At 48.2% G+C, this 25,202-nt stretch overlaps 1 protein-coding gene and 1 long non-coding RNA gene across 3 annotated transcripts in view; one reads left to right on the top strand and one right to left on the bottom strand.

Moving 5' to 3' along the window:
- Positions 1–25,202, top strand: part of ECH1 (enoyl-CoA hydratase 1) — a 51,210-nt gene that overhangs the window by 6,050 nt on the left and 19,958 nt on the right. Inside the window, exon 1 of one of the 2 annotated variants that reach the window (XM_056537851.1) lies at positions 20,136–20,275. The exons of the other annotated variant lie outside the window; for it this stretch is intronic. Coding sequence (XP_056393826.1) covers positions 20,245–20,275 — 31 coding nt within the window. The 5' untranslated portion in view covers positions 20,136–20,244. Of the gene's footprint in view, positions 1–20,135; positions 20,276–25,202 lie in introns of those variants that run through there. 2 annotated transcript variants of the gene reach the window in all.
- Positions 409–24,901, bottom strand: LOC130290352 (uncharacterized). Its single transcript, XR_008847581.1, has 3 exons — positions 24,650–24,901; positions 3,165–3,324; positions 409–785 (listed from the first exon to the last, which is right to left on the bottom strand). It is a non-coding gene; the product is annotated as an uncharacterized LOC130290352 (long non-coding RNA).

Here is a 25,202-nt window from a genome sequence, read left to right on the forward strand (position 1 = left end):
GGGGGGAAAGAAAAAAAGGGGGAAAAAAGGAAAAAGAAAAAAAGCGAAATATAGGGAATTAAATTAATATAATAAATAAATAGATAAATAAATAAAAAATATATAATAAAAAAATAAAATACAAATAAAACAATAAAAATGAAAAAATTGAAAGAAAATAATTTTTTTATATTTGATCATAGATCACCACATGAACGCCCAATGATCTCTGGATCTTTCAGGATATGGGGGACCCATATATAGAATCCCTAATAATAACTGCTCCTGGTACCATGGGACCAGTGCCCAGGGGCACACTATCAATGTATCCCCTGACACCAGTCAAAGAAAGAGTCTCCAGAGTTGGGTCGCTAGACCCTTGTCTAGAGGCTCTATTCACCATAGTCCAATAATGGAGCGCGCCCGCTATTTCAGCAGTGACTTATCAGACTGGGTGGGTCCCCCTATTTTTGCTCCTTATTATTTAAAAATAAAAAAAAATATCAAAAGATAACTCAAAAAAGAAAAATAAAGCAAAATAGTATAATAGAAAAATCAAATAAAATACATAAGATGTATCCCCCTGAGGAATGTATATCCCGTCCACACATGATAATCCATCAACTGCATCATACATTTTTTTTTTAAAATATATTTTATTTATCTTATAATCAAACAAGATGGCAGTTCTCCATTCTATACACAAATAATCATAATAATAATATCAAATTACATTAATTTCTTGATGAAATTCAAATTGTTGAGATGTTACTCCTCCTCCATCCAGATATAGTTCCATAGTCTACCTAAAAAATAAACAAAAAAATAATAAGAGTAGAACATAAAAATACATTTTAATTAATGAAAAAATAATAAAGAAATGTGTGTCTATTTATCATATACTGTTGAGTGGACTCCGGAATTTATCATGGTTACACCATATTAAAGTCTACATTAAGACCTTTCAGACGTAATGAGTCCAATTGGTGGATCCACCATAGTTCTCTTTTACGGAGTAGAGCAAGTCTATCACCACCTCTGGCAGGAACTGGTATACAATCGATCGCCATAAATCTTATATCATTCTCCGTGTGTCCAGCCTCTGTACAATGCTTGGACACTGGGAGATCTAACTTCTTCTTTCTAATACTGTATCTATGGTTATTCAATCTGACTTTTAGGCTCCAGGTCGTTTGGCCTACATATATCAAATCACATGGGCACATTAATATGTATATTACCCATGTCGAGTCACATGTAAGAAAGTGTTTGAGATTGTATATTTTACCTGTACCTGGGTGGGTGAACGTTGAATCTTTAGACATGAGTTTACAATTGACACAGGAAAGACATGGGAAAGATCCCAGTCTTTAGATGTCAAAAACGTTTGACCTGATCTCTTTTTATTCTTGACTTCTGATTGCACAAGTTTATCCTTTAAGTTACGTGACCTACGGTATGACATAAGTGGTCTTGATGTAAATTCTTCAATATTAGGATAACTCCTACATAGAATATACCAATGTTGGTTTAAGATTTTTGAGATTGATCCGCTCTTGGTATTATATGTAGAGGTAAAGGGAATTCTTTTCACTGGGTGTCTTACTTTAGTTTGTAGAGTGGATTCTCTGTCCAGAGCCTCCACTCTATTTCTGTTTCTCAATAAGATGTTTGGGATACTTGCGTTCTATAAATTTGGATGTCATGTGGTCAAGGGACTTTTTCATGGCTTCTTCTTCATTAACTATCTGTTTCACCCTTAACATTTGGCCAAACGGCAACGAATTGACCATCTGTCGAGGGTGACAGCTCTGGAAATGTGATAATGTATTTTTGTCTGTAGGTTTGACATAGAGTCTTGTCTGTAGCTGATTGTCCTTCTTGACCACTAAGACATCCAAAAAATTGACGCTGTCTGAACATTGAGTCATTGTAAATTCAATATTGTCATCAATTTCATTAAGGAAGGCATGGAATAACTGGAGTTCTTCCAGAGAACCCTCCCATAGGAGGAAGATGTCGTCGATATATCGCCACCATCCCAGACATTGTCTGAAATGGTGGGATAGATAGACGACATCTTCCTCCATGGCAGCCATATATAGATTAGCGTACATTGGCGCTACATTTGTCCCCATGGCGGTTCCAATTAACTGTAAATAATATTGTTCATCAAATAAAAAATAATTATTAGTCAAAATTAGTTCTAACAATTGTGAAAGAAAATTCTGAACCGCCATGGGGAACACAGAAGCAGCCAATGTTTTACGAATAGCTCTCAAGCCTTTCGCATGATTGATAGAAGTATACAAACTCACAATATCGAAAGACACAAGTAAGGTGTGTCCCGATATAGGTATGTTTTGTATTTTGGTCAAGAAATCATTTGTGTCTTTGATATAAGATTTGGAAGCAAATACATAGGGCCTTAAAATTCTATCCAATAATTTGGAAGCATTGCTCAGGATGCTCCCTCGACCTGATACGATAGGCCTCCCAGGTGGAGAAGATAGGGACTTGTGGATTTTTGGTAAAACATACAGCACCGGAGTAACTGGATGCTTAATTACCAAAAATTCACGTAGGTCCTCATCTATGAGATTATCATTGAATGCTTGTTCCACAACCATAGTTAGTTTTCTTAGAATATCCATTCTAGGATCACGATCTAACTTGCGACATGTAAGGGAGTCTGTCAACTGTCTATATACTTCCTTTTTGTAATCCACGGTGTCCATAACCACGACCCCACCACCTTTGTCCGCGGGTTTTATGGTGAGGTCGTGGTTATGGACCAGTTCTTCTATAGCTGTTTTTTCTTCTCTAGTGAGGTTTTGTCTAACTCTAACCTCCCTTGAGTTCTGGTCTCTGAGCTGCTCTATGTCTTGTTTGACCAGGTTCATGTAGGTCTCCAGGGGGTGTGATACCACTGGGGGGTTAAATTAGCTCTTATTAAAGAGGTCAAAATCCGCCAGGTGTATGACACCACCTGTATCACGTGTCCTAACAGGACCAGTGTAGTCATCTTGACTATTAAACCAGATTTTTAATTTAAGTCTTCTAAAGAAAGCTTGTACATCACATTCAAGGTTGAACCAATCACAATTTTCTACTGGACAAAATGAAAGTCCTTTAGATAACATAGAGACCTGGGCATCAGTAAGTTCACAAGAAGATATATTTACCACCGTCTCCTGTTTCTCTGAAAGCGAGGTTGAGGTTGTGGCTGTGGAGTCCTCTTTTGGCTTCTTTTTCTTCCTGGACCTGTTTCTTTTCCTTCCTCCTCTCCTGGTGGTTTTTCTGTGGCCACAGGCGTCAAGGCCCCATTGTCTAAAAAATCCTTAGCTGGAAAAGAAGAGGCAACATTGATATTATCAGCAAATCTAGGTTTTCTGTTCCTCCTTGGTGTCATATTTGAATTGTCTCCTGAGGGATATATTTGTGAGTCCCAAGTATAGACTTTTCCTTTTGAGTAATCACCCAAGTCTCTGAACCATTTTTTCTTTTTCACTTCTATGATATTTGTTTTAAATTTCTCAAATAATGCTTTAGTCTTATCTGTATAGACACTCCATTCATCTGCTGACAACATTGAGATAAGACTGTTCCAGACCCTTTACTTTCTCTTTAACCAAAATAAGTTCCTGTTGCAAAAAGTCAAGATTCAAAAATATAATGTCCAAAGCATTAAATTCCACATTATCCATATTCACAGATGGTCTTAGTTTCGATCTCATCCCTCTAGGGATTCTTTTACACTTGTAATATTCTCCTAGTGTGGTCAAATGCAACTCCAATACAATACTCCTTCTTACTTCATTCTCAAAATTACGTTTTAAGTCCACAATAGCAGGTGTTGCCAAAAATGGGGTATCCCCTCCTAATCCACTCAAAATTCTCTGAATCTCGCCCTCAGTATATGAGGAGACATGAAGTGTCCCAGAATCAGCAGAATCTTCCATCATATTAGTGTGCAAGCAAACAATAGATCAACAGTATATAAAGAAAAAAGGTTGTTTTGCAGCACTACTTAGCTTAATAAAAAATGGTGGGGTGCCAGCCCCTAATGAACTTGATCAAAGTCCCAAAATTAATCCATCCCCAAAAATGGTGCAGCACTCCATAAGTAAATCCAAGGTGCAAAAAGATTTATTCACTTCACATCATAGCATAGCAACGTTTCAGATCACACAGGATCCTTTTTCAAGCTCATACAAACACACATTAGGGGGTAATATATACCCAAGTGAACATTTCAATCATGATATAATAATTATGGTGCCAATTAATAAAAAGTTTACAAAAAGTGCATATTTAGTGCATCATATTACAAATAGAAAACATTAGTGCAGCATAAAAAATAAAGTGCATACATGTGTATTAAAATCATTAAAATAGCTTGAAAGATACAGTTAATATTATACAAACATAATCAAATGCACACACATGTCTGTCATGTTGTATAATCATACCCATGTGTGGCAAACATAAATCCTAAACACTGGCACGGAGAAGGAGGAACGCTCACCTGTTGTGATGCATAATGGCGCCGGCAAGCGTGAGGCAATCTCTACTGCGCAAGTGCCAGTGTTTATGATTTATCTTTGCCACACATGGGTATGATTATACAATATGACAGACATGTGTGTGCAATTGATTATGTTTGTATAATATTAACTGTATCTTTCAAGCTATTTTAATGATTTTAATACACATGTATGCACTTTATTTTTTATGCTGCACTAATGTTTTATATTTGTAATATGATGCACTAAATATGCACTTTTTGTAAACTTTTTATTAATTGGCACTATAATTATTACTGTATTTATCGGTGTATACCACGCACCGGCCTATAACACGCACCCTCATTTTATCAAGGATATTGTTACGCTGAGCGCTCCGGGTCCCCGCTCCTCCCCGGAGCGCTCACAGCGTTCTCTTATTCGCAGCGCCCCGGTCAGACCTGCCGACCGGGTGCGCTGCGATAATGTTCGCAGCCGGGATGCGATTCGCGATGCGGGACGCGCCCGCTCGCGATGCGCATCCCGACTCGCTTACCAGACCCATTCCCCGTCTGTGCTGTCCCGGCGCACACGGCCGCGCTCCTTAGGGCGCGCGCGCGCCGGGTTTTTGCGATTTAAAGGGCCGGTGCGCCACTGATTGGCGCATGAGGTTTAATCAGTACCTTCACCTGTGCACTCCCTACTTATACCTCACTTCCCCTGCACTCCCTTGCCGGATCTTGTTGCCATTGTGCCAGTGAAAGCGTTTCTTTGTGTGTTCCTAGCCTGTGTTCCAGACCTCCTGCCGTTGCCCCTGACTACGATCCTTGCTGCCTGCCCTGACCTTCTGCTACGTCCGACCTTGCTCTTGTCTACGCCCTTGTACCGCGCTTATCTCAGCAGTCAGAGAGGTTGAGCGGTTGCCGGTGGATACGACCTGGTTGCTACCGCCGCTGCAAGACCATCCCGCTTTGCGGCGGGCTCTGGTGAATACCAGTAGCAACTTAGAACCGGTCCACCGGCACGGTCCACGCCAATCCCTCTCTGGCACAGAGGATCCACCTCCAGCCAGCCGAATCGTGACAGTAGATCCGGCCATGGATCCCGCTGAGGTCCCGCTGCCAGTTGTCGCTGACCTCACCACGGTGGTCGCCCAGCAGTCGCAACAGATAGCGCAACAAGGCCACCAGCTGTCTCAACTGACCGTGATGCTACAGCAGCTATTACCACAGCTTCAGCAACAATCTCCTCCGCCAGCTCCTGCACCTCCTCCGCAGCGAGTGGCCGCATCCAGCCTCCGATTATCTTTGCCGGACAAATTTGATGGGGACTCTAAATTTTGCCGTGGTTTTCTTTCACAATGTTCCCTGCATTTGGAGATGATGTCGGACCAGTTTCCAACTGAAAGGTCAAAGGTGTCTTTCGTAGTCAGCCTTCTGTCTGGGAAAGCCCTGTCATGGGCCACACCGCTCTGGGACCGCAATGATCCTGTCACTGCCTCTGTACACTCTTTCTTCACGGAGATTCGAAGTGTCTTCGAGGAACCTGCCCGAGCCTCTTCTGCCGAGACTGCCCTGCTGAACCTGGTCCAGGGTAATTCTTCTGTTGGCGAGTACGCCATCCAATTCCGTACTCTCACCTCCGAATTGTCCTGGAATAACGAGGCCCTCTGCGCGACCTTTAAAAAAGGCCTATCCAGTAACATCAAAGATGTGCTGGCCGCACAAGAAATCCATGTTAACCTGCATGAATATTAACCTTATTCATCTTGCCACCCGCATTGACATGCGTTTTTCCGAAAGGCGTCAGGAGCTCCGCCAGGATATGGACTTTGTTCGCACGAGGCGGTTTCTCTCCCCGGCTCCTCTCTCCTCTGGTCCACTGCAATCCGTTCCTGTGCCTTCCGCCGTGGAGGCTATGCAAGTTGACCGGTCTCGCTTGACATCTCAAGAGAGGACACGACGCCGCATGGAGAACCTTTGCCTGTACTGTGCCAGTACCGAACATTTCTTGAAGGATTGTCCTATCCAACCTCCACGTCAGGAAAGATGCACGCTGACTCTGCACAAAGGTGAGACAGCTCTTGATGTGAACTCTGCTTCTCCACGTCTTACTGTACCTGTGCGGATTTCTTCTTCTACCTTCTCCTTCTCAGCTATGGCCTTCTTGGATTCCGGATCTGCAGGAAATTTTATTTTGGCCTCTTTCATCAACAGGTTCAACATCCCGGTGACCAGTCTCGCCAGACCCCTCTACATCGCCTCTGTTAATAATGAAAGATTGGACTGTACTGTGCGTTACCGCACGGAACCCCTCTTAATGTGCATCGGACCCCATCACGAAAAAATTGAATTTCTGGTCCTCTCTAACTGCACTTTGGAAATTCTTCTTGGATTACCGTGGCTTCAACGCCATTCCCCAACCCTCGATTGGACCACCGGGGAAATCAAGAACTGGGGTACTTCTTGCCACAAGGACTGTCTTAAGCCTGCTCCCTGTACTCTCAAGACCCTGTGGTTCCTCCGTTATCTGGTCTCCCCAAGGCCTATCTGGATTATGCTGATGCCTTTTGCAAAAAACAACCAGAGACTTTGCCTCCTCACAGGCCTTATGACTGTCCTATTGACCTCCTCCCTGGTACTACTCCACCCCGGGGCAGAATCTATCCTCTGTCTGCTCCGGAAACACAAGCCATGTCGGAGTACATCCAAGATAATTTAAAAAAGGGGTTTATCCGCAAGTCTTCCTCCCCTGCCGGAGCTGGATTTTTTTTCGTTTCCAAAAAAGACGGCTCCCTACGCCCTTGCATTGATTACCGCGGACTTAATAAAATCACTGTAAAAAAACGCTATCCCCTACCTCTTATCTCGGAACTCTTTGACCGCCTACGAGGCGCCCACATCTTTACCAAGCTGGACTTAAGAGGTGCATATAATCTCATCCGCATCAGGGAGGGGGACGAGTGGAAGACCGCATTTAACACCAGAGATGGACACTTTGAATATCTGGTTATGCCCTTTGGGCTTTGCAACGCCCCTGCCGTCTTCCAAGACTTTGTAAATGAAATTTTTTGTGATCTTCTATATACCTGTGTTGTGGTTTACCTAGACGATATTCTGATTTTTTCTGCTAACCTAGAAGAACACCGCCAGCATGTCCGCATGGTTCTTCAGAGACTTCGGGACAATCAATTATATGCCAAAATGGAAAAATGTCTCTTTGAATGTCAATCTCTTCCCTTCCTAGGATACTTAGTCTCTGGCCAGGGACTACAAATGGACCCAGATAAACTATCAGCCGTATTGGATTGGCCACGCCTCTCCGGACTCCGTGCTATCCAAAGTTTTTTGGGGTTTGCCAATTATTACAGACAATTTATTCCGCACTTTTCCACTATTGTGGCTCCTATCGTGGCCCTAACCAAGAAAAACGCCAACCCTAAGTCCTGGCCTCCTCAAGCGGAAGATGCATTCAATCATCTCAAGACTGCCTTTTCTTCTGCTCCCGTACTCTCCAGACCTGATCCATCTAAGCCCTTCTCGCTGGAGGTAGACGCCTGCTCGGTGGGAGCTGGAGCAGTACTCCTACAAAAAAATTCTTCCGGGCATGCTGTTACTTGTGGGTTTTTTTCTAGGACCTTCTCTCCGGCGGAGAAAAACTACTCCATTGGTGATCGAGAACTACTGGCCATAAATTTGTCGCTTGAGGAATGGAGTTACCTGCTGGAGGGATCCAAATATCCAGTTATTATATACACTGATCACAAGAATCTCTCTTATCTTCAGTCTGCCCAACGGCTGAACCCTCGCCAGGCTAGGTGGTCATTGTTCTTTGCCCGTTTTAACTTTGAAATTCATTTTCACCCTGCTGACAAGAACATTAGGGCTGATGCCCTCTCTCATTCATCGGATGCCTCTGAAGTGGAAGCTTCCCCGCAACACATTATTCCTCCGGACTGTCTGATCTCCACTTCTCCAGCTTCCATCAGACAAACTCCTCCAAGAAAGACCTTCGTCTCTCCACGCCAGCGCCTCAGGATTCTCAAGTGGGGACACTCCTCACATCTCGCAGGCCATGCTGGCATCAAAAAATCCATCCAGCTCATCTCTCGATTTTATTGGTGGCCTACCCTGGAAGCTGATGTTGTTGATTTTGTGCGGGCTTGTACAGTCTGTGCCCGGGACAAGACCCCTCGCCAGAAGCCTGCTGGTCTCCTCCATCCTCTGCCTGTTCCTGAACGACCATGGTCTCAGATTGGTATGGACTTTATTACTGACTTACCTTTATCCCATGGCAACACAGTTATTTGGGTGGTCGTTGATCGATTCTCCAAGATGGCACATTTTATCCCTCTTCCAGGTCTTCCTTCTGCGCCTCAGTTGGCGAAACAATTTTTATACACATTTTTCGCCTTCACGGGCTGCCCACGCATATCGTCTCGGATAGAGGCGTTCAATTTGTGTCTAAATTCTGGAGGGACCTCTGTAAGCAGCTCAAGATCAAATTAAACTTCTGATCTTCTTATCATCCCCAATCCAATGGGCAAGTAGAAAGAATTAATCAGGTTCTGGGTGACTATTCGCGACATTTTGTTTCCTCCCGCCAGGATGACTGGGCAGATCTTCTACCATGGGCCGAATTCTCGTACAATTTCAGAGTCTCTGAATCTTCCGCTAAATCCCCATTCTTCGTGTTGTACGGCCGTCACCCTCTTCCCCCCCCTTCCCACTCCCATGCCCTCTGGTTTGCCCGCTGTTGATGAGGTGACTCGGGACCTCTCCACCATATGGAAAGAGACTCAAAATTCTCTCTTACAGGCTTCATCCCGGATGAAAAAACATGCCGATAGGAAAAGAAGAATTCCCCCCATTTTTTCTCCCGGAGACAAAGTATGGCTCTCCGCCAAGTATGTCCGCTTTCGTGTCCCCAGTTATAAACTGGTACCACGTTATCTTGGTCCTTTCAAAATCAAGTGCCAGATCAACCCTGTCTCTTACAAACTCCTCCTTCTCTCCGTATTCCCAATGCCTTCCATGTCTCTCTCCTTAAACCACTCATCCTTAACCACTTCTCTCCCAAACTTGTTTCTCCCACTCCAGTTTCCGGGTCCTCTGACGTTTTTTCGGTGAAAGAAATTCTGGCATCCAAGACGGTCAGAGGTAAAAAATTTTTTTGGGTTGATTGGGAGAATTGCGGCCCAGAGGAGAGATCATGTGAACCTGAGGACAACAATTATTCTCCCATAGAGACCTATAACACTGCACACACTGATCTCTTATGCTCCCATAGGGACCTATAACACTGCACACACTGATCTCTTATGCTCCCATAGGGACCTATAACACTGCACACACTGATCTCTTATGCTCCCATAGGGACCTATAACACTGCACACACTGATCTCTTATGCTCCCATAGGGACCTATAACACTGCACACACTGATCTCTTATGCTCCCATAGGGACCTATAGCACTGCACACACTGATCTCTTATGCTCCCATAGGGACCTATAACACTGCACACACTGATCTCTTATGCTCCCATAGGGACCTATAACACTGCACACACTGATCTCTTATGCTCCCATAGGGACCTATAACACTGCACACACTGATCTCTTATGCTCCCATAGGGACCTATAACACTGCACACACTGATCTCTTCTGCTCCCATAGGGACCTATAACACTGCACACACTGATCTCTTATGCTCCCATAGGGACCTATAACACTGCACACACTGATCTCTTATGCTCCCATAGGGACCTATAACACTGCACACACGGATCATTGTTATCCCATAGGGACCTATAACACTGCACACACTGATCATTGTTATCCCATAGGGACTTATAACACTGCACACACTGATCTCCTATGCTCCCATAGGGACCTATAACACTGCACACACTGATCATTGTTATCCCATAGGGACCTATAACACTGCACACACTGATCTCTTATGCTCCCATAGGGACCTATAACACTGCGCACACTGATCTCTTATGCTCCCATAGGGACCTATAACACTGCACACACTGATCTCTTATGCTCCCATAGGGACCTATAACACTGCGCACACTGATCTCTTATGCTCCCATAGGGACCTATAACACTGCACACACTGATCTCTTATGCTCCCATAGGGACCTATAACACTGCACACACTGATCTCTTATGCTCCCATAGGGACCTATAACACTGCACACACTGATCTCTTATGCTCCCATAGGGACCTATAACACTTCGCACACTGATCTCTTCTGCTCCCATAGGGACCTATAACTAGGGTTGCCACCTTTCCCTCAGAAAAATACCGGTCATGGGTGTGGCTATGTGGGGGTGGAGCTACAAAGGGGGAGGGGCCAGATTGCACAGGGGCTGAGGGATCAGGGGTTTAAGAAATGGCACGGGGGATGGGAGGTGGGTTTAAGAAATGGCATGGGGGATGGGAGGGGGGTTTAAGAAATGGCATAGGGGATTGGAGGGATACAATATATATGCGGGGGGAATTTTCCTATATCGCACAAAAAAATTTACATTTAGAGAATACCTACCAAAACCCTATTTATGCCAGCGGCGGCGGTAGTGGTGGAGCGCGACAGCAACGCTGGCTCTCTGTGATGACGAGTGACGTCCCCCTGCGCAACGTCAGATAAACAGGCTAATCAGACAGTATCACACATGACAGATTTAGATGCACAGGCTCAGCAGACAGTATCACACATGACAGATTTGGATATACAGGCTCAGCTCACAGTATCACACATGACAGAATTAGATACACAGGCTCAGCAGACAGTATCGCACATGACAGGATTAGATACAGAGTGCAGCAGATAGTTTCACACATTAAATCAGTGTTTCCCAACCAGGGTGCCTCCAGCTATTGCAAAACTACAACTCCCAGCATTCCCGGACAGCCAAAGGCTGTCTGGGCATGCTGGGAGTAATAGTTTTGCAACAGCTGGAGGCACCCTGGTTGGGAAACACTGCATTAAATACACAATTTTGCAGAGAGGTCTCACCAGTCTCTTGTCTTCACTTTCTCCTTTCCCCGGGCGGCTCCAGGTTAAGGAATGTCCAGGGGTTGAGGAGGAATGAGGGGGGCAATTATTTATCCCATGGGGCCACATGAGAAACTAAAAATATTGTGGAGGGCCGGGTAGTTGTCCCCCAGATCAGGCAGCATAGTTGTCCCCCAGATTAGGAGCATAGTTGTACCCCAGTTGTCCCCCAGATTAGGAGCATAGTTGTACCCCAGTTGTCCCCCAGATTAGGAGCATAGTTGTACCCCAGTTGTCCCCCAGATTAGGAGCATAGTTGTACCCCAGTTTTCCCCCAGATTAGGAGCATAGTTGTCCCCCAGATTAGGAGCATAGTTGTCCCCCAGATTAGGCAGCATAGTTGTCCCCCAGATTAGGAGCATAGTTGTCCCCCAGATTAGGAGCATAGTTGTCCCCCAGATTAGGAGCATAGTTGTCCCCCAGATTAGGAGCATAGTTGTCCCCCAGATTAGGAGCATAGTTGTCCCCCAGATCAGGCAGCATAGTTGTCCCCCAGATTAGGCAGCATAGTTGTCCCCCAGATTAGAAGCATAGTTGTCCCCCAGATTAGGAGCATAGTTGTCCCCCAGATTAGGCAGCATAGTTGTCCCCCAGATTAGGCAGCATAGTTGTCCCCCAGATTAGGCAGGATAGTTGTCCCCCAGATTAGGCAGCATAGTTGTCCCCCAGATTAGGCAGCATAGTTGTCCCCCAGATTAGGCAGCATAGTTGTCCCCCAGATTAGGCAGCATAGTTGTCCCCCAGATTAGGCAGCATAGTTGTCCCCCAGATTAGGCAGTTTACCCCCCCCACTACACACACACACACATATACACAGACACATAGAGACACAGACACATATAAACACAGACACATATATACACACAGACACAGACACATATATACACACACACACACACACATATATACACAGACACTCACCCGCCCTGTGCAGCAGAGGGAGACAGGATACAGGGCCTCTCCTTCTCTCCCCTCCCTGCTCTGCCTATGGAGGGTTGTAAGACTGCACGGCAGAGAGAAGGAGGGGGAGGGGGAGAGAGGAGACAGGAGGTCACGCCCCCTCCCCAGCACTGTACAATCTCTTCCTGTCATCGCACGGAGCTCTTCCTGTCACAGGCTGCTGGTGTCAGACCTGGGCATTGTACGGCCGGTCATGAAAGCAGTGTTCTTCTGGGGATGCTGCTCCGTCCGCCCCTGTCAGTGAATGAAAAATACCGGCCATTGCATGGCCGGTATTTTTCATCCAAACTTACCGGCACAGCCTGGAATGTAGATGAAAATACCGGCTGTGCCGGTAAAATACCGGCAGGGTGGCAACCCTACCTATAACACTGCACACACCGATCTCTTATGCTCCCATAGGGACCTATAACACTGCACACACTGATCTCTTATGCTCCCATAGGGACCTATAACACTGCACACACTGATCTCTTATGCTCCCATAGGGACCTATAACACTGCACACACTGATCTCTTATGCTCCCATAGGGACCTATAACACTGCACACACTGATCATTGTTATCCCATAGGGACCTATAACACTGCACACACCGATCTCTTATACTCCCATAGAGACCTATAACACTGCACACACTGATCTCTTATGCTCCCATAGGGACCTATTACACTGCACACACTGATCTCTTATGCTCCCATAGGGACCTATAACACTGCACACACTGATCTCTTATACTGATCATTGTTATCCCATAGGGACCTATAACACTGCACACACTGATCTCCTATGCTCCCATAGGGACCTATAACACTGCACACACTGATCATTGCTATCCCATAGGGACCTATAACACTGCACACACTGATCTCTTATGCTCCCATAGGGACCTATAACACTGCACACACTGATCTCTTATGCTCCCATAGGGACCTATAACACTGCACACACTGATCTCTTATGCTCCCATAGGGACCTATAACACTGCACACACTGATCTCTTATGCTCCCATAGGGACCTATAACACTGCACACACTGATCTCTTATGCTCCCATAGGGACCTATAACACTGCACACACTGATCACTTATACTCCCATAGGGACCTATAACACTGCACACACTGATCTCTTATGCTCCCATAGGGACCTATAACACTGCACACACTGATCTCTTATGCTCCCATAGGGACCTATAACACTGCACACACTGATCTCTTATGCTCCCATAGGGACCTATAACACTGCACACACTGATCATTGTTATCCCATAGGGACCTATAACACTGCACACACCGATCTCTTATGCTCCCATAGGGACCTATAACACTGCACACGCTGATCTCTTATGCTCCCATAGGGACCTATAACACTGCGCACACTGATCTCTTATGCTCCCATAGGGACCTATAACACTGCACACACTGATCTCTTATGCTCCCATAGGGACCTATAACACTGCACACACTGATCTCTTATGCTCCCATAGGGACCTATAACACTGCACACACTGATCTCTTATGCTCCCATAGGGACCTATAACACTTCGCACACTGATCTCTTCTGCTCCCATAGGGACCTATAACTAGGGTTGCCACCTTTCCCTCAGAAAAATACCGGTCATGGGTGTGGCTATGTGGGGGTGGAGCTACAAAGGGGGAGGGGCCAGATTGCACAGGGGCTGAGGGATCAGGGGTTTAAGAAATGGCACGGGGGATGGGAGGGGGGTTTAAGAAATGGCATGGGGGATGGGAGGGGGGTTTAAGAAATGGCATAGGGGATTGGAGGGATACAATATATATGCGGGGGGAATTTTCCTATATCGCACAAAAAAATTTACATTTAGAGAATACCTACCAAAACCCTATTTATGCCAGCGGCGGCGGTAGTGGTGGAGCGCGACAGCAACGCTGGCTCTCTGTGATGACGAGTGACGTCCCCCTGCGCAACGTCAGATAAACAGGCTAATCAGACAGTATCACACATGACAGATTTAGATGCACAGGCTCAGCAGACAGTATCACACATAACAGGATTAGATACACAGGCTCAGCAGACAGTATCACACATGACAGATTTGGATATACAGGCTCAGCTCACAGTATCACACATGACAGGATTAGATACAGAGCGCAGCAGATAGTTTCACACATTAAATCAGTGTTTCCCAACCAGGGTGCCTCCAGCTATTGCAAAACTACAACTCCCAGCATTCCCGGACAGCCAAAGGCTGTCTGGGCATGCTGGGAGTAATAGTTTTGCAACAGCTGGAGGCACCCTGGTTGGGAAACACTGCATTAAATACACAATTTTGCAGAGAGGTCTCACCAGTCTCTTGTCTTCACTTTCTCCTTTCCCCGGGCGGCTCCAGGTTAAGGAATGTCCAGGGGTTGAGGAGGAATGAGGGGGGCAATTATTTATCCCATGGGGCCACATGAGAAACTAAAAATATTGTGGAGGGCCGGGTAGTTGTCCCCCAGATCAGGCAGCATAGTTGTCCCCCAGATTAGGAGCATAGTTGTACCCCAGTTGTCCCCCAGATTAGGAGCATAGTTGTACCCCAGTTGTCCCCCAGATTAGGAGCATAGTTGTACCCCAGTTGTCCCCCAGATTAGGAGCATAGTTGTCCCCCAGTTGTCCCCCAGATTAGGAGCATAGTTGTCCCCCAGATTAGGCAGCATAGTTGTCCCCCAGATTAGGCAGCATAGTTGTCCCCCAGATTAGGCAGCATAGTTGTCCCCCAGATTAGGAGCATAGTTGTCCCCCAGATTAGGAGCATAGTTGTCCCCCAGATTAGGCAGCATAGTTGTCCCCCAGATTAGGAGCATAGTTGTCCCCCAGATTAGGAGCATAGTTGTACCCCAGTTGTCCCCCAGATTAGGAGCATAGTTGTACCCCAGTTGTCCCCCAGATTAGGAGCATAGTTGTCCCCCAGTTGTCCCCCAGATTAGGAGCATAGTTGTCCCCCAGTTGTCCCCCAGATTAGGAGCATAGTTGTCCCCCAGATTAGGCAGCATAGTTGTCCCCCAGATTAGGCAGCATAGTTGTCCCCCAGATTAGGCAGCATAGTTGTCCCCCAGATTAGGCAGCATAGTTGTCCCCCAGATTAGGCAGCATAGTTGTCCCCCAGATTAGGCAGCATAGTTGTCCCCCAGATTAGGAGCATAGTTGTCCCCCAGATTAGGAGCATAGTTGTCCCCCAGATTAGGAGCATAGTTGTCCCCCAGATTAGGCAGCATAGTTGTCCCCCAGATTAGGAGCATAGTTGTCCCCCAGATTAGGAGCATAGTTGTCCCCCAGATTAGGAGCATAGTTGTCCCCCAGATTAGGAGCATAGTTGTCCCCCAGATTAGGCAGCATAGTTGTCCCCCAGATTAGGCATCATAGTTGTCCCCCAGATTAGGCAGCATAGTTGTCCCCCAGATTAGGCAGCATAGTTGTCCCCCAGATTAGGCAGCATAGTTGTCCCCCAGATTAGGCAGCATAGTTGTCCCCCAGATTAGGCAGTTTACCCCCCCCCCCCCCTACACACACACACACACACACACACACACACACACACACACATATACACAGACACATAGAGACACAGACACATATATACACACAGACACAGACACATATATACACACAGACACAGACACATATATACACACAGACACATACACATATATACACACACACACAGACACATAGAGACACAGACACATATATACACACAGACACAGACACATATATACACACAGACACAGACACATATATACACACAGACACAGACACATATATACACACAGACACAGACACATATATACACACAGACACATACACAGACACATATATACACACACACACACACACATATATACACAGACACATATATACACACACACACACACATATATATACACAGACACTCACCCGCCCTGTGCAGCAGATGGAGACAGGATACAGGGCCTCTCCCCTCCCTGCTCTGCCTATGGAGGGTTGTAAGACTGCACGGCAGAGAGAAGGAGGGGGAGGGGAGAGAGGAGACAGGAGGTCACGCCCCCTCCCCAGCACTGTACAATCTCTTCCTGTCATCGCACGGAGCTCTTCCTGTCACAGGCTGCTGGTGTCAGACCTGGGCATTGTACGGCCGGTCATGAAAGCAGTGTTCTTCTGGGGATGCTGCTCCGTCCGCCCCTGTCAGTGAATGAAAAATACCGGCCATTGCATGGCCGGTATTTTTCATCCAAACTTACCGGCACAGCCTGGAATGTAGATGAAAATACCGGCTGTGCCGGTAAAATACCGGCAGGGTGGCAACCCTACCTATAACACTGCACACACCGATCTCTTATGCTCCCATAGGGACCTATAACACTGCACACACCGATCTCTTATGCTCCCATAGGGACCTATAACACTGCACACACTGATCTCTTATGCTCCCATAGGGACCTATAACACTGCACACACTGATCTCTTATGTTCCTATAGGGACCTATAACACTGCACACACTGATCTCTTATGCTCCCATAGGGACCTATAACACTGCACACACTGATCTCTTATGCTCCCATAGGGACCTATAACACTGCACACACTGATCTCTTATGCTCCCATAGGGACCTATAACACTGCACACACTGATCTCTTATGCTCCCATAGGGACCTATAACACTGCACACACTGATCTCTTATGCTCCCATAGGGACCTATAACACTGCACACACTGATCTCTTATGCTCCCATAGGGACCTATAACACTGCACACACTGATCTCTTATGCTCCCATAGGGACCTATAACACTGCACACACTGATCTCTTATGCTCCCATAGGGACCTATAACACTGCACACACTGATCTCTTATACTCCCATAGGGACCTATAACACTGCACACACTGATCTCTTATGCTCCCATAGGGACCTATAACACTGCACACACTGATCTCTTATGCTCCCATAGGGACCTATAACACTGCACACACTGATCTCTTATGCTCCCGTAGGGACCTATAACACTGCACACACTGATCTCTTATGCTCCCATAGGGACCTATAACACTGCACACACTGATCTCTTATGCTCCCATAGGGACCTATAACACTGCACACACTGATCATTGTTATCCCATAGGGACCTATAACACTGCACACACCGATCTCTTATGCTCCCATAGGGACCTATAACACTGCACACGCTGATCTCTTATGCTCCCATAGGGACCTATAACACTGCACACACTGATCTCTTATGCTCCCATAGGGACCTATAACACTGCACACACTGATCTCTTATGCTCCCATAGGGACCTATAACACTTCGCACACTGATCTCTTATGCTCCCATAGGGACCTATAACACTGCACACACCGATCTCTTATGCTCCCATAGGGACCTATAACACTGCACACACTGATCTCTTATGCTCCCATAGGGACCTATAACACTGCACACACTGATCTCCTATGCTCCCATAGGGACCTATAACACTGCACACACTGATCATTGTTATCCCATAGGGACCTATAACACTGCACACACTGATCTCTTATGCTCCCATAGGGACCTATAACACTGCACACACTGATCTCTTATGCTCCCATAGGGACCTATAACACTGCACACACTGATCTCTTATGCTCCCATAGGGACCTATAACACTGCACACACTGATCTCTTATGCTCCCATAGGGACCTATAACACTGCACACACTGATCTCTTATGCTCCCATAGGGACCTATTACACTGCACACACTGATCTCTTATGCTCCCATAGGGACCTATAACACTGCACACACTGATCTCTTATACTGATCATTGTTATCCCATAGGGACCTATAACACTGCACACACTGATCTCCTATGCTCCCATAGGGACCTATAACACTGCACACACTGATCATTGTTATCCCATAGGGACCTATAACACTGCACACACTGATCTCTTATGCTCCCATAGGGACCTATAACACTGCACACACTGATCTCTTATGCTCCCATAGGGACCTATAACACTGCACACACTGATCTCTTATGCTCCCATAGGGACCTATAACACTGCACACACTGATCTCTTATGCTCCCATAGGGACCTATAACACTGCACACACTGATCTCTTATGCTCCCATAGGGACCTATAACACTGCACACACTGATCTCTTATGCTCCCATAGGGACCTATAACACTGCACACACTGATCTCTTATGCTCCCATAGGGACCTATAACACTGCACACACTGATCTCTTATGCTCCCATAGGGACCTATAACACTGCACACACTGATCTCTTATGCTCCCATAGGGACCTATAACACTGCACACACTGATCTCCTATGCTCCCATAGGGACCTATAACACTGCACACACTGATCTCTTATGCTCCCATAGGGACCTATAACACTGCACACACTGATCTCTTATGCTCCCATAGGGACCTATAACACTGCACACACTGATCTCTTATGCTCCCATAGGGACCTATAACACTGCACACACTGATCTCTTATGCTCCCATAGGGACCTATAACACTGCACACACTGATCTCTTCTGCTCCCATAGGGACCTATAACACTGCACACACTGATCTCTTCTGCTCCCATAGGGACCTATAACACTGCACACACTGATCTCTTCTGCTCCCATAGGGACCTATAACACTGCACACACTGATCTCTTATGCTCCCATAGGGACCTATAGCACTGCGCACACTGATCTCTTATGCTCCCATAGGGACCTATAACACTGCGCACACTGATCTCTTCTGCTCCCATAGGGACCTATAACACTGCGCACACTGATCTCTTCTGCTCCCATAGGGACCTATAACACTGCGCACACTGATCTCTTCTGCTCCCATAGGGACCTATAACACTGCACACACTGATCTCTTCTGCTCCCATAGGGACCTATAACACTGCACACACTGATCTCTTATGCTCCCATAGGGACCTATAACACTGCACACACTGATCTCTTATGCTCCCATAGGGACCTATAACACTGCACACACTGATCTTTATCATTAATCACTGGTTTCTCATAGGAAACCAGTGATCGATGATTCTGCCGCATGACTGCTCATGTCTGGATCTCAGGCACTGAGCAGTCATTCGGCGATCGGACAGCGAGGAGGCAGGTAGGGACCCTTCCGCTGTCCTGTAAGCTGTTCGGGATGCCATGATTAGCCACGGCTATCCCGAACAGCCCACTGAGCTAGCCGGCAACTTTCGCTTTTAGCCGCGCGGCTCAGCTGCGCGCTATTAGAGGCGGGTCCCAGCTTCCTCTGTAGCATACAGCTGCTAAAAAGTACTGGAAGGGTAAAGATTTTTTAATAGAAGTCATTTACAAATCTGTTTAACTTTCTGTCACCAGTTGAATTAAAGAAATTGTATGAGGCAGTGTCTGCTACCTCCAGCTGTTGCAGACCTAAAACTCCCAGCCTGCAGCTGTCCGGGCATACTGGGAGTTGTAGTTTTGCAACAGCTGGAGGCACCCTGGTTGGGAAACACTGTTATAGAAGCTTGAGAAGAATATGCAATTTCATTTGCGACCACTAGGTGGAGAAAATAGAGTCGGCTCAAGTCTATCTCCAGTCACTTTGTGTAGCTCCATGTGTCCTTCCCACCTCCAGTCCTTCTGAGTAGCTCCATGCTAAAGGGGCGGGTATTGCTGCCAAACACAATATGGCGCTGCCCACAGTGTGACCTGGGTTGTGTTTAGTTCAGGAAGACAGTGATCTATCATGGCTGGGATCAGAGGACTCTTGAGAAGAGGTGAGTAACCACTGATCATAGGGTCAGCACTCTCTTATTATACTTGACTAGGGGATATTATAGCTGCTATGACCCCCACCAGATCATCTATCATTTAACACCTTTATCTTAATCTTAACTTATTCCCCCTATAAATGACACAAGACATGTGTTGGTTAAACAAAGGCCACAGCAGCCCATTTATTAAATAACATAAATAATCAATTACAACATTGTAAACCGATGTATGAACGTCATACATAACAATATAACCTGTCCTAACATTAGGATGTCTATTAGCGCAGGAGAAGAACCTGAGGGGCACCGTTACCAGACCACAGGTGATGGGATCTTCACTTGCTCCTAGCCGTAGCTCACCTGAACAGGAGCACCATTTTGTGAAGCCCACCAACCTGAATTCCCCCTTCGGCTGGGAACCGCTCCCAGCCCACCTCCACACCATCCAACATACCATGCCCATCCACTGGTGCCTCCCCAGATTCCTCTCCTGACCCCGCCACAACGGGGACAAGTGACCCCTTACTTGCCCCCGTTCCTCCACAGCCTCAATGCCCTCTCCACCGTCTCCTTCAACTCAAGAAGCCAAAGATCCATACCCATCACATTAAGATGAATACCATCTGAGGCAACAAAATCCGCACCTCCTTCCTCCAAATCCTGGTGCCGCGCCACCAGACCCCCATTCCTGGCCACGAACTTACTCACCGCCTTATTAACCTTAATCCTCGGTTTGTTGACCGAGCCTGCCTCCATTTCTGCCTGGCAACCATCTCGGACCACACCAGGACCAAATCAGGGAAAGAGGACCACAAGCGCAACAGGTCCAGTTTAATATCCCTGATCAAATCCCGAGACCTGCGCACCCCCAAATCATTCCCACCTAAATGGACAACGAGAACATCTGGGGACCGGTCTAGCTGAACAAAGAACTGGACCCTGGACAACATTTCTGACCACCTCATGCCCCCCTTTCCCAACCAGCGAACCTGGGCCACTGAACCGTCCAAGCCCAACTGTCTGCCCGCCGGCCGAACCCCCGCCCTTACTGCCACACGCGTCACATACGAATGGCCGACAATCCAGACAAGCCCAGCCGCTCCACCTGAAACGACAAAAGAAAAGAATACAGTACAACCCACAGGCGCAAACACACGCACATCACAACAAATGAGGACGAACGTACAGCCTATACCTCTCAGATTCCCACCTCCCAATCCGCTTAACCATCTCCGGTCCCAGGCCCCACCGAGACGCCTCGGTCGCCGCACCTATCCGGAAGGAATGAGAACTTACGGAAAACCCCCACAAACTGAAAATGAGACAAAAAACCCCCGTCAGCATGGACCAGCAACGGCCCCACAATCCCCACCCGCAAAGCCAAAAACGCGGAGTAACAAGCCACCGGGCACATCACCGAACCCCCAGTCGCGCCAAACGCACCACCGCCCCCCGACCCATCTAATCCGTCTTCGACCGCCGAACGCGGCACTGCAAAACCCCTTCCACCAAAACCACATCCGAAAAAAGAAGCCCCCCCCGGCCCGACAACGACTAGGAGACACCAACTCCGATATACGAAAAGCCCCGAAAAACGCCAACGCAAAAGCCAAACGGAACAAACATTGCTCATATACTGAAAAACACACCCCAGCCAATAAAGAACCCAAGCGCAACAACAAAGAAAACGTCACCGGTTTGCGCAGATCCCTAGAACTAGCCCCCTTACGAAAACCCCGCACCGCCTGCCGCACCAAAAAAAGACTTCGTCCCATCCGGCACTCCCCTGACCTTGAACCAGAAAGCCAGAGCCGCCATCCGGAGACCCAGACCCGACGGGGACACCCGCTCACAAAAATCCCTGCCCACATAAAATAAAAGGGCCGCCTCCCATTCCGAAGGGGCGCCCGCAATGGAAAGCTGCCGAAGCAATAGCTCCCAATCTGCCCACCACCACTGCAAAGGAGAGAGAGCATCAGCGACTGAGTTAATCACCCCTGGCACATGCAAAGCGACAACATGCGAATTAAGCTCCAAACCCCGTAGCACCAGGTGACGCAGCAGCGTAACCGCCGGCGGAGAATTCGCCGTCTGATTATTGATGGCCTGTACCACCCCCATGTTATCGCAATGAAAGCTAACCTTCCTATTGCGAAGCAAGTCCCCCCCCCCCACACCTCCAGCGCCACCACAATCGGAAACAATTCAAGCAAAGCCAAGTTCCGTGTCAAACCCGCCAGACCTCCGGCCACTAACCCTGCAAATAGGCCCCAAAACCGCAACCGCCCGCCGCGTCGGTAAACAACTCCAAATCCCAATTAGAAACCGGGCAACCCATCACCACCGACCGACCGTTGTACCTGCCCAAAAACTCCTGCCAAACCCGCAAATCCGCCCTCAAGTCTGCCGACAACCTGACATAGTGGGTAGGCCGCAAAACCCCCGCAGTAGCCGCCGGCAAAAAACCCTCCCCATAGGCATGATCCTGCATGCAAAATTGAGACGACCCAGTAGTGACTGGACCTCCCGCAACTGCAATTTCTTAACCCTGCATGCCCTATCGACTTCCCCTTTCAGCTCACTCAGCTTCTCATCTGGCAGCCGACACTCCATCGCCACGGTATCAATAATGATCCCCAGAAACTTAACAGCCGTAGACGGGCCCTCTGTCTTTTCTGGCGCCAACGGGACGCCAAACCACGTTGCAACCTGCTCCATCTCCTGCAACAGCACCGCACAGACCCTAGACCCAGCCGGGCCCAAAAAAAGAAAATCGCCCAAGTAGTGCAACACCGAGTCCAACTGGGACTCCCGCCGCACCACCCACTCTAAAAACGAACTAAACTTTTCAAAAAATGCACACGAGATAGAACAACCCATGGACAAACAAAGGTCAACGAAAAAACGATCACCTAAACAACAACCCAACAAGTAAAAACTGTCAGGATGAACAGGCAGCAGGCGAAAAGCTGCCTCTATGTCAGTTTTCGCCAATAAAGCCCCCTGCCCAAAACGCCGCACCCACACCAACGCAGCGTCGAAGGAAGTGTACGACACCGCACACAAAGCCGGGTCAATGCCGTCATTCACCGACCCCCTTCAGGGTGAGAGAGATGGTGAATGAGGCGAAACTTGCCAGGCTCCTTTTTGGGCACCAGGCCCAAAGGCGACACACGCAATCCCTCAATAGGAGGGCCACCAAAGGGGCCAGCCATCCTCCCCAGCTCCACCTCGCGCAAAAGCTTTTCTTCCACAAGCTCCGGACGGGCCCGCGCTGAAACCAAATTCCGCACCAGCCCCCCCCGAACCCGCCGACCCGGAAAAAGGGATCCGAAAACCCTCCGCAAAACCCAAGCGCAACAGCTCCGCCGCCTCCCTATTTGGGTAAAGCGCGAGGAAAGGCAACATCCTTTCCACCCGCACCGGCGTCACCCCTCTTCTGGTCAGCCTCTCCCTGCTTATTCTTCCCCTGCCGGAAACAGCGTGACAAACCGTGTCCCCCATCCCCGCAACCGGAACATTCGTGCTTGAACCGGCAATCCGCCCCGAATTTGCAGCTCCCTTCGTTAAACTGCCCAAAAAAAAACACGCCAGGTCCCCCCGGACCGCCTTGACCCCAAACCCCCGACACCGTCCCGAAAGGACTGCGGTCCGGACCCACTACGAGGAGCCTCCATCAGCCGCATCCACAAACCGATATCCTTATGCTCCCAACGCAGATCCGGACGCACCGCCATGCGTTGCCGGAACTGCTCGTCGTAACGAAGCCACGCCGAGCCCCCATAAACCCGATACGCCTCCCCCACCGCATCCATGTAGCAGAAGAGACCGGAACAGGACTCCGGCGCCTTCCCACCCACCACGCTAGCCAAAATGGCTAAGGCCTGAAGCCAATTGGAAAACGTCCGCGGTATCAGTCGATACCGCCGGCGCTCTTCCTCCTCCACTTTTTCCAACCGATTAGACTCGTCCGGCCGGACCCTGTCCAAGTTAAACTTATCCAGCGGCAGGAGCGAAAAAATGTCTACATACTCCCGCTTCCAATTTTTTTCCCTGACCTCCGCCTTGAGATGAGCGCTCAATGGGCCGTCAAAACAAACATAAATCTCCCCCCTAGTTGCATCTGCGAGCCGGACCCCTCCCCCAGAGCTCGACGCCGCCACCACTGGGGCCCCCACCGACGAGCCCAACCCAGTCCCCCCAACCGGACCTAACACCCCAGCACCCCCCCCCATCCCCCCAAACAGGTACCGGAGACACCTGGGAACCCCCCGCCCCCAGACCACTCCCCCGCAGTAAAGCATGCAAGCCATTAAAAAACAATTGTAAATCATGCAAGCCATTAAAAAACAATTGTAAAGACAGTGGTAGACTCACCCGACCTCACCGGCTCGGAACCAGCGGCCGTAACTCCAGAAGAAGGGCGACTCCGGACATCACGGGTTGCATGCACATCGACCAAGGAGAGGACCGGGGGGACCCCGTCCGACGACTCCGCAGCAGCAGAATTCGCCCCACCAACGGCTTGGACGAACAGTGGCGGCGACCGGACCCCGCTGACGCCAACACCCGCTACAACCCCGGAGGGGAGCAGGGGACAAGACAGCGGGTCCAGGGTCTCTGTAGATTCTCCAGCCAGCAGCAGCAGATCATCCTCACTGACCTCACTGAGAGCAGCCTCGATCTCGTCTCCTCCCAGAAGCACCACCCCCTGCCGGCAGCAGCAGCAGGGGACACTGCAGAACCAGCCCTCCTGCTCCCCCTGGAAGAGGAAGCAGAGGGCACAGCATGAATCACGGACCGGGCAGCAACCAGGCCTGCAGGAGACTGCCCCCCGACTGAGGGGCAGAGGAAGCAGCAGCTTCGGATCTGCGCCGGGCCCGCCCTCCAGAGCGGGCCGCACCACGCGCCGGTCCCTCACTGAGGCCCT

Source organism: Hyla sarda, chromosome 9, assembly GCF_029499605.1.
Source record: "Hyla sarda isolate aHylSar1 chromosome 9, aHylSar1.hap1, whole genome shotgun sequence".
Classification (NCBI taxonomy): Eukaryota; Metazoa; Chordata; class Amphibia; order Anura; family Hylidae; genus Hyla; species Hyla sarda.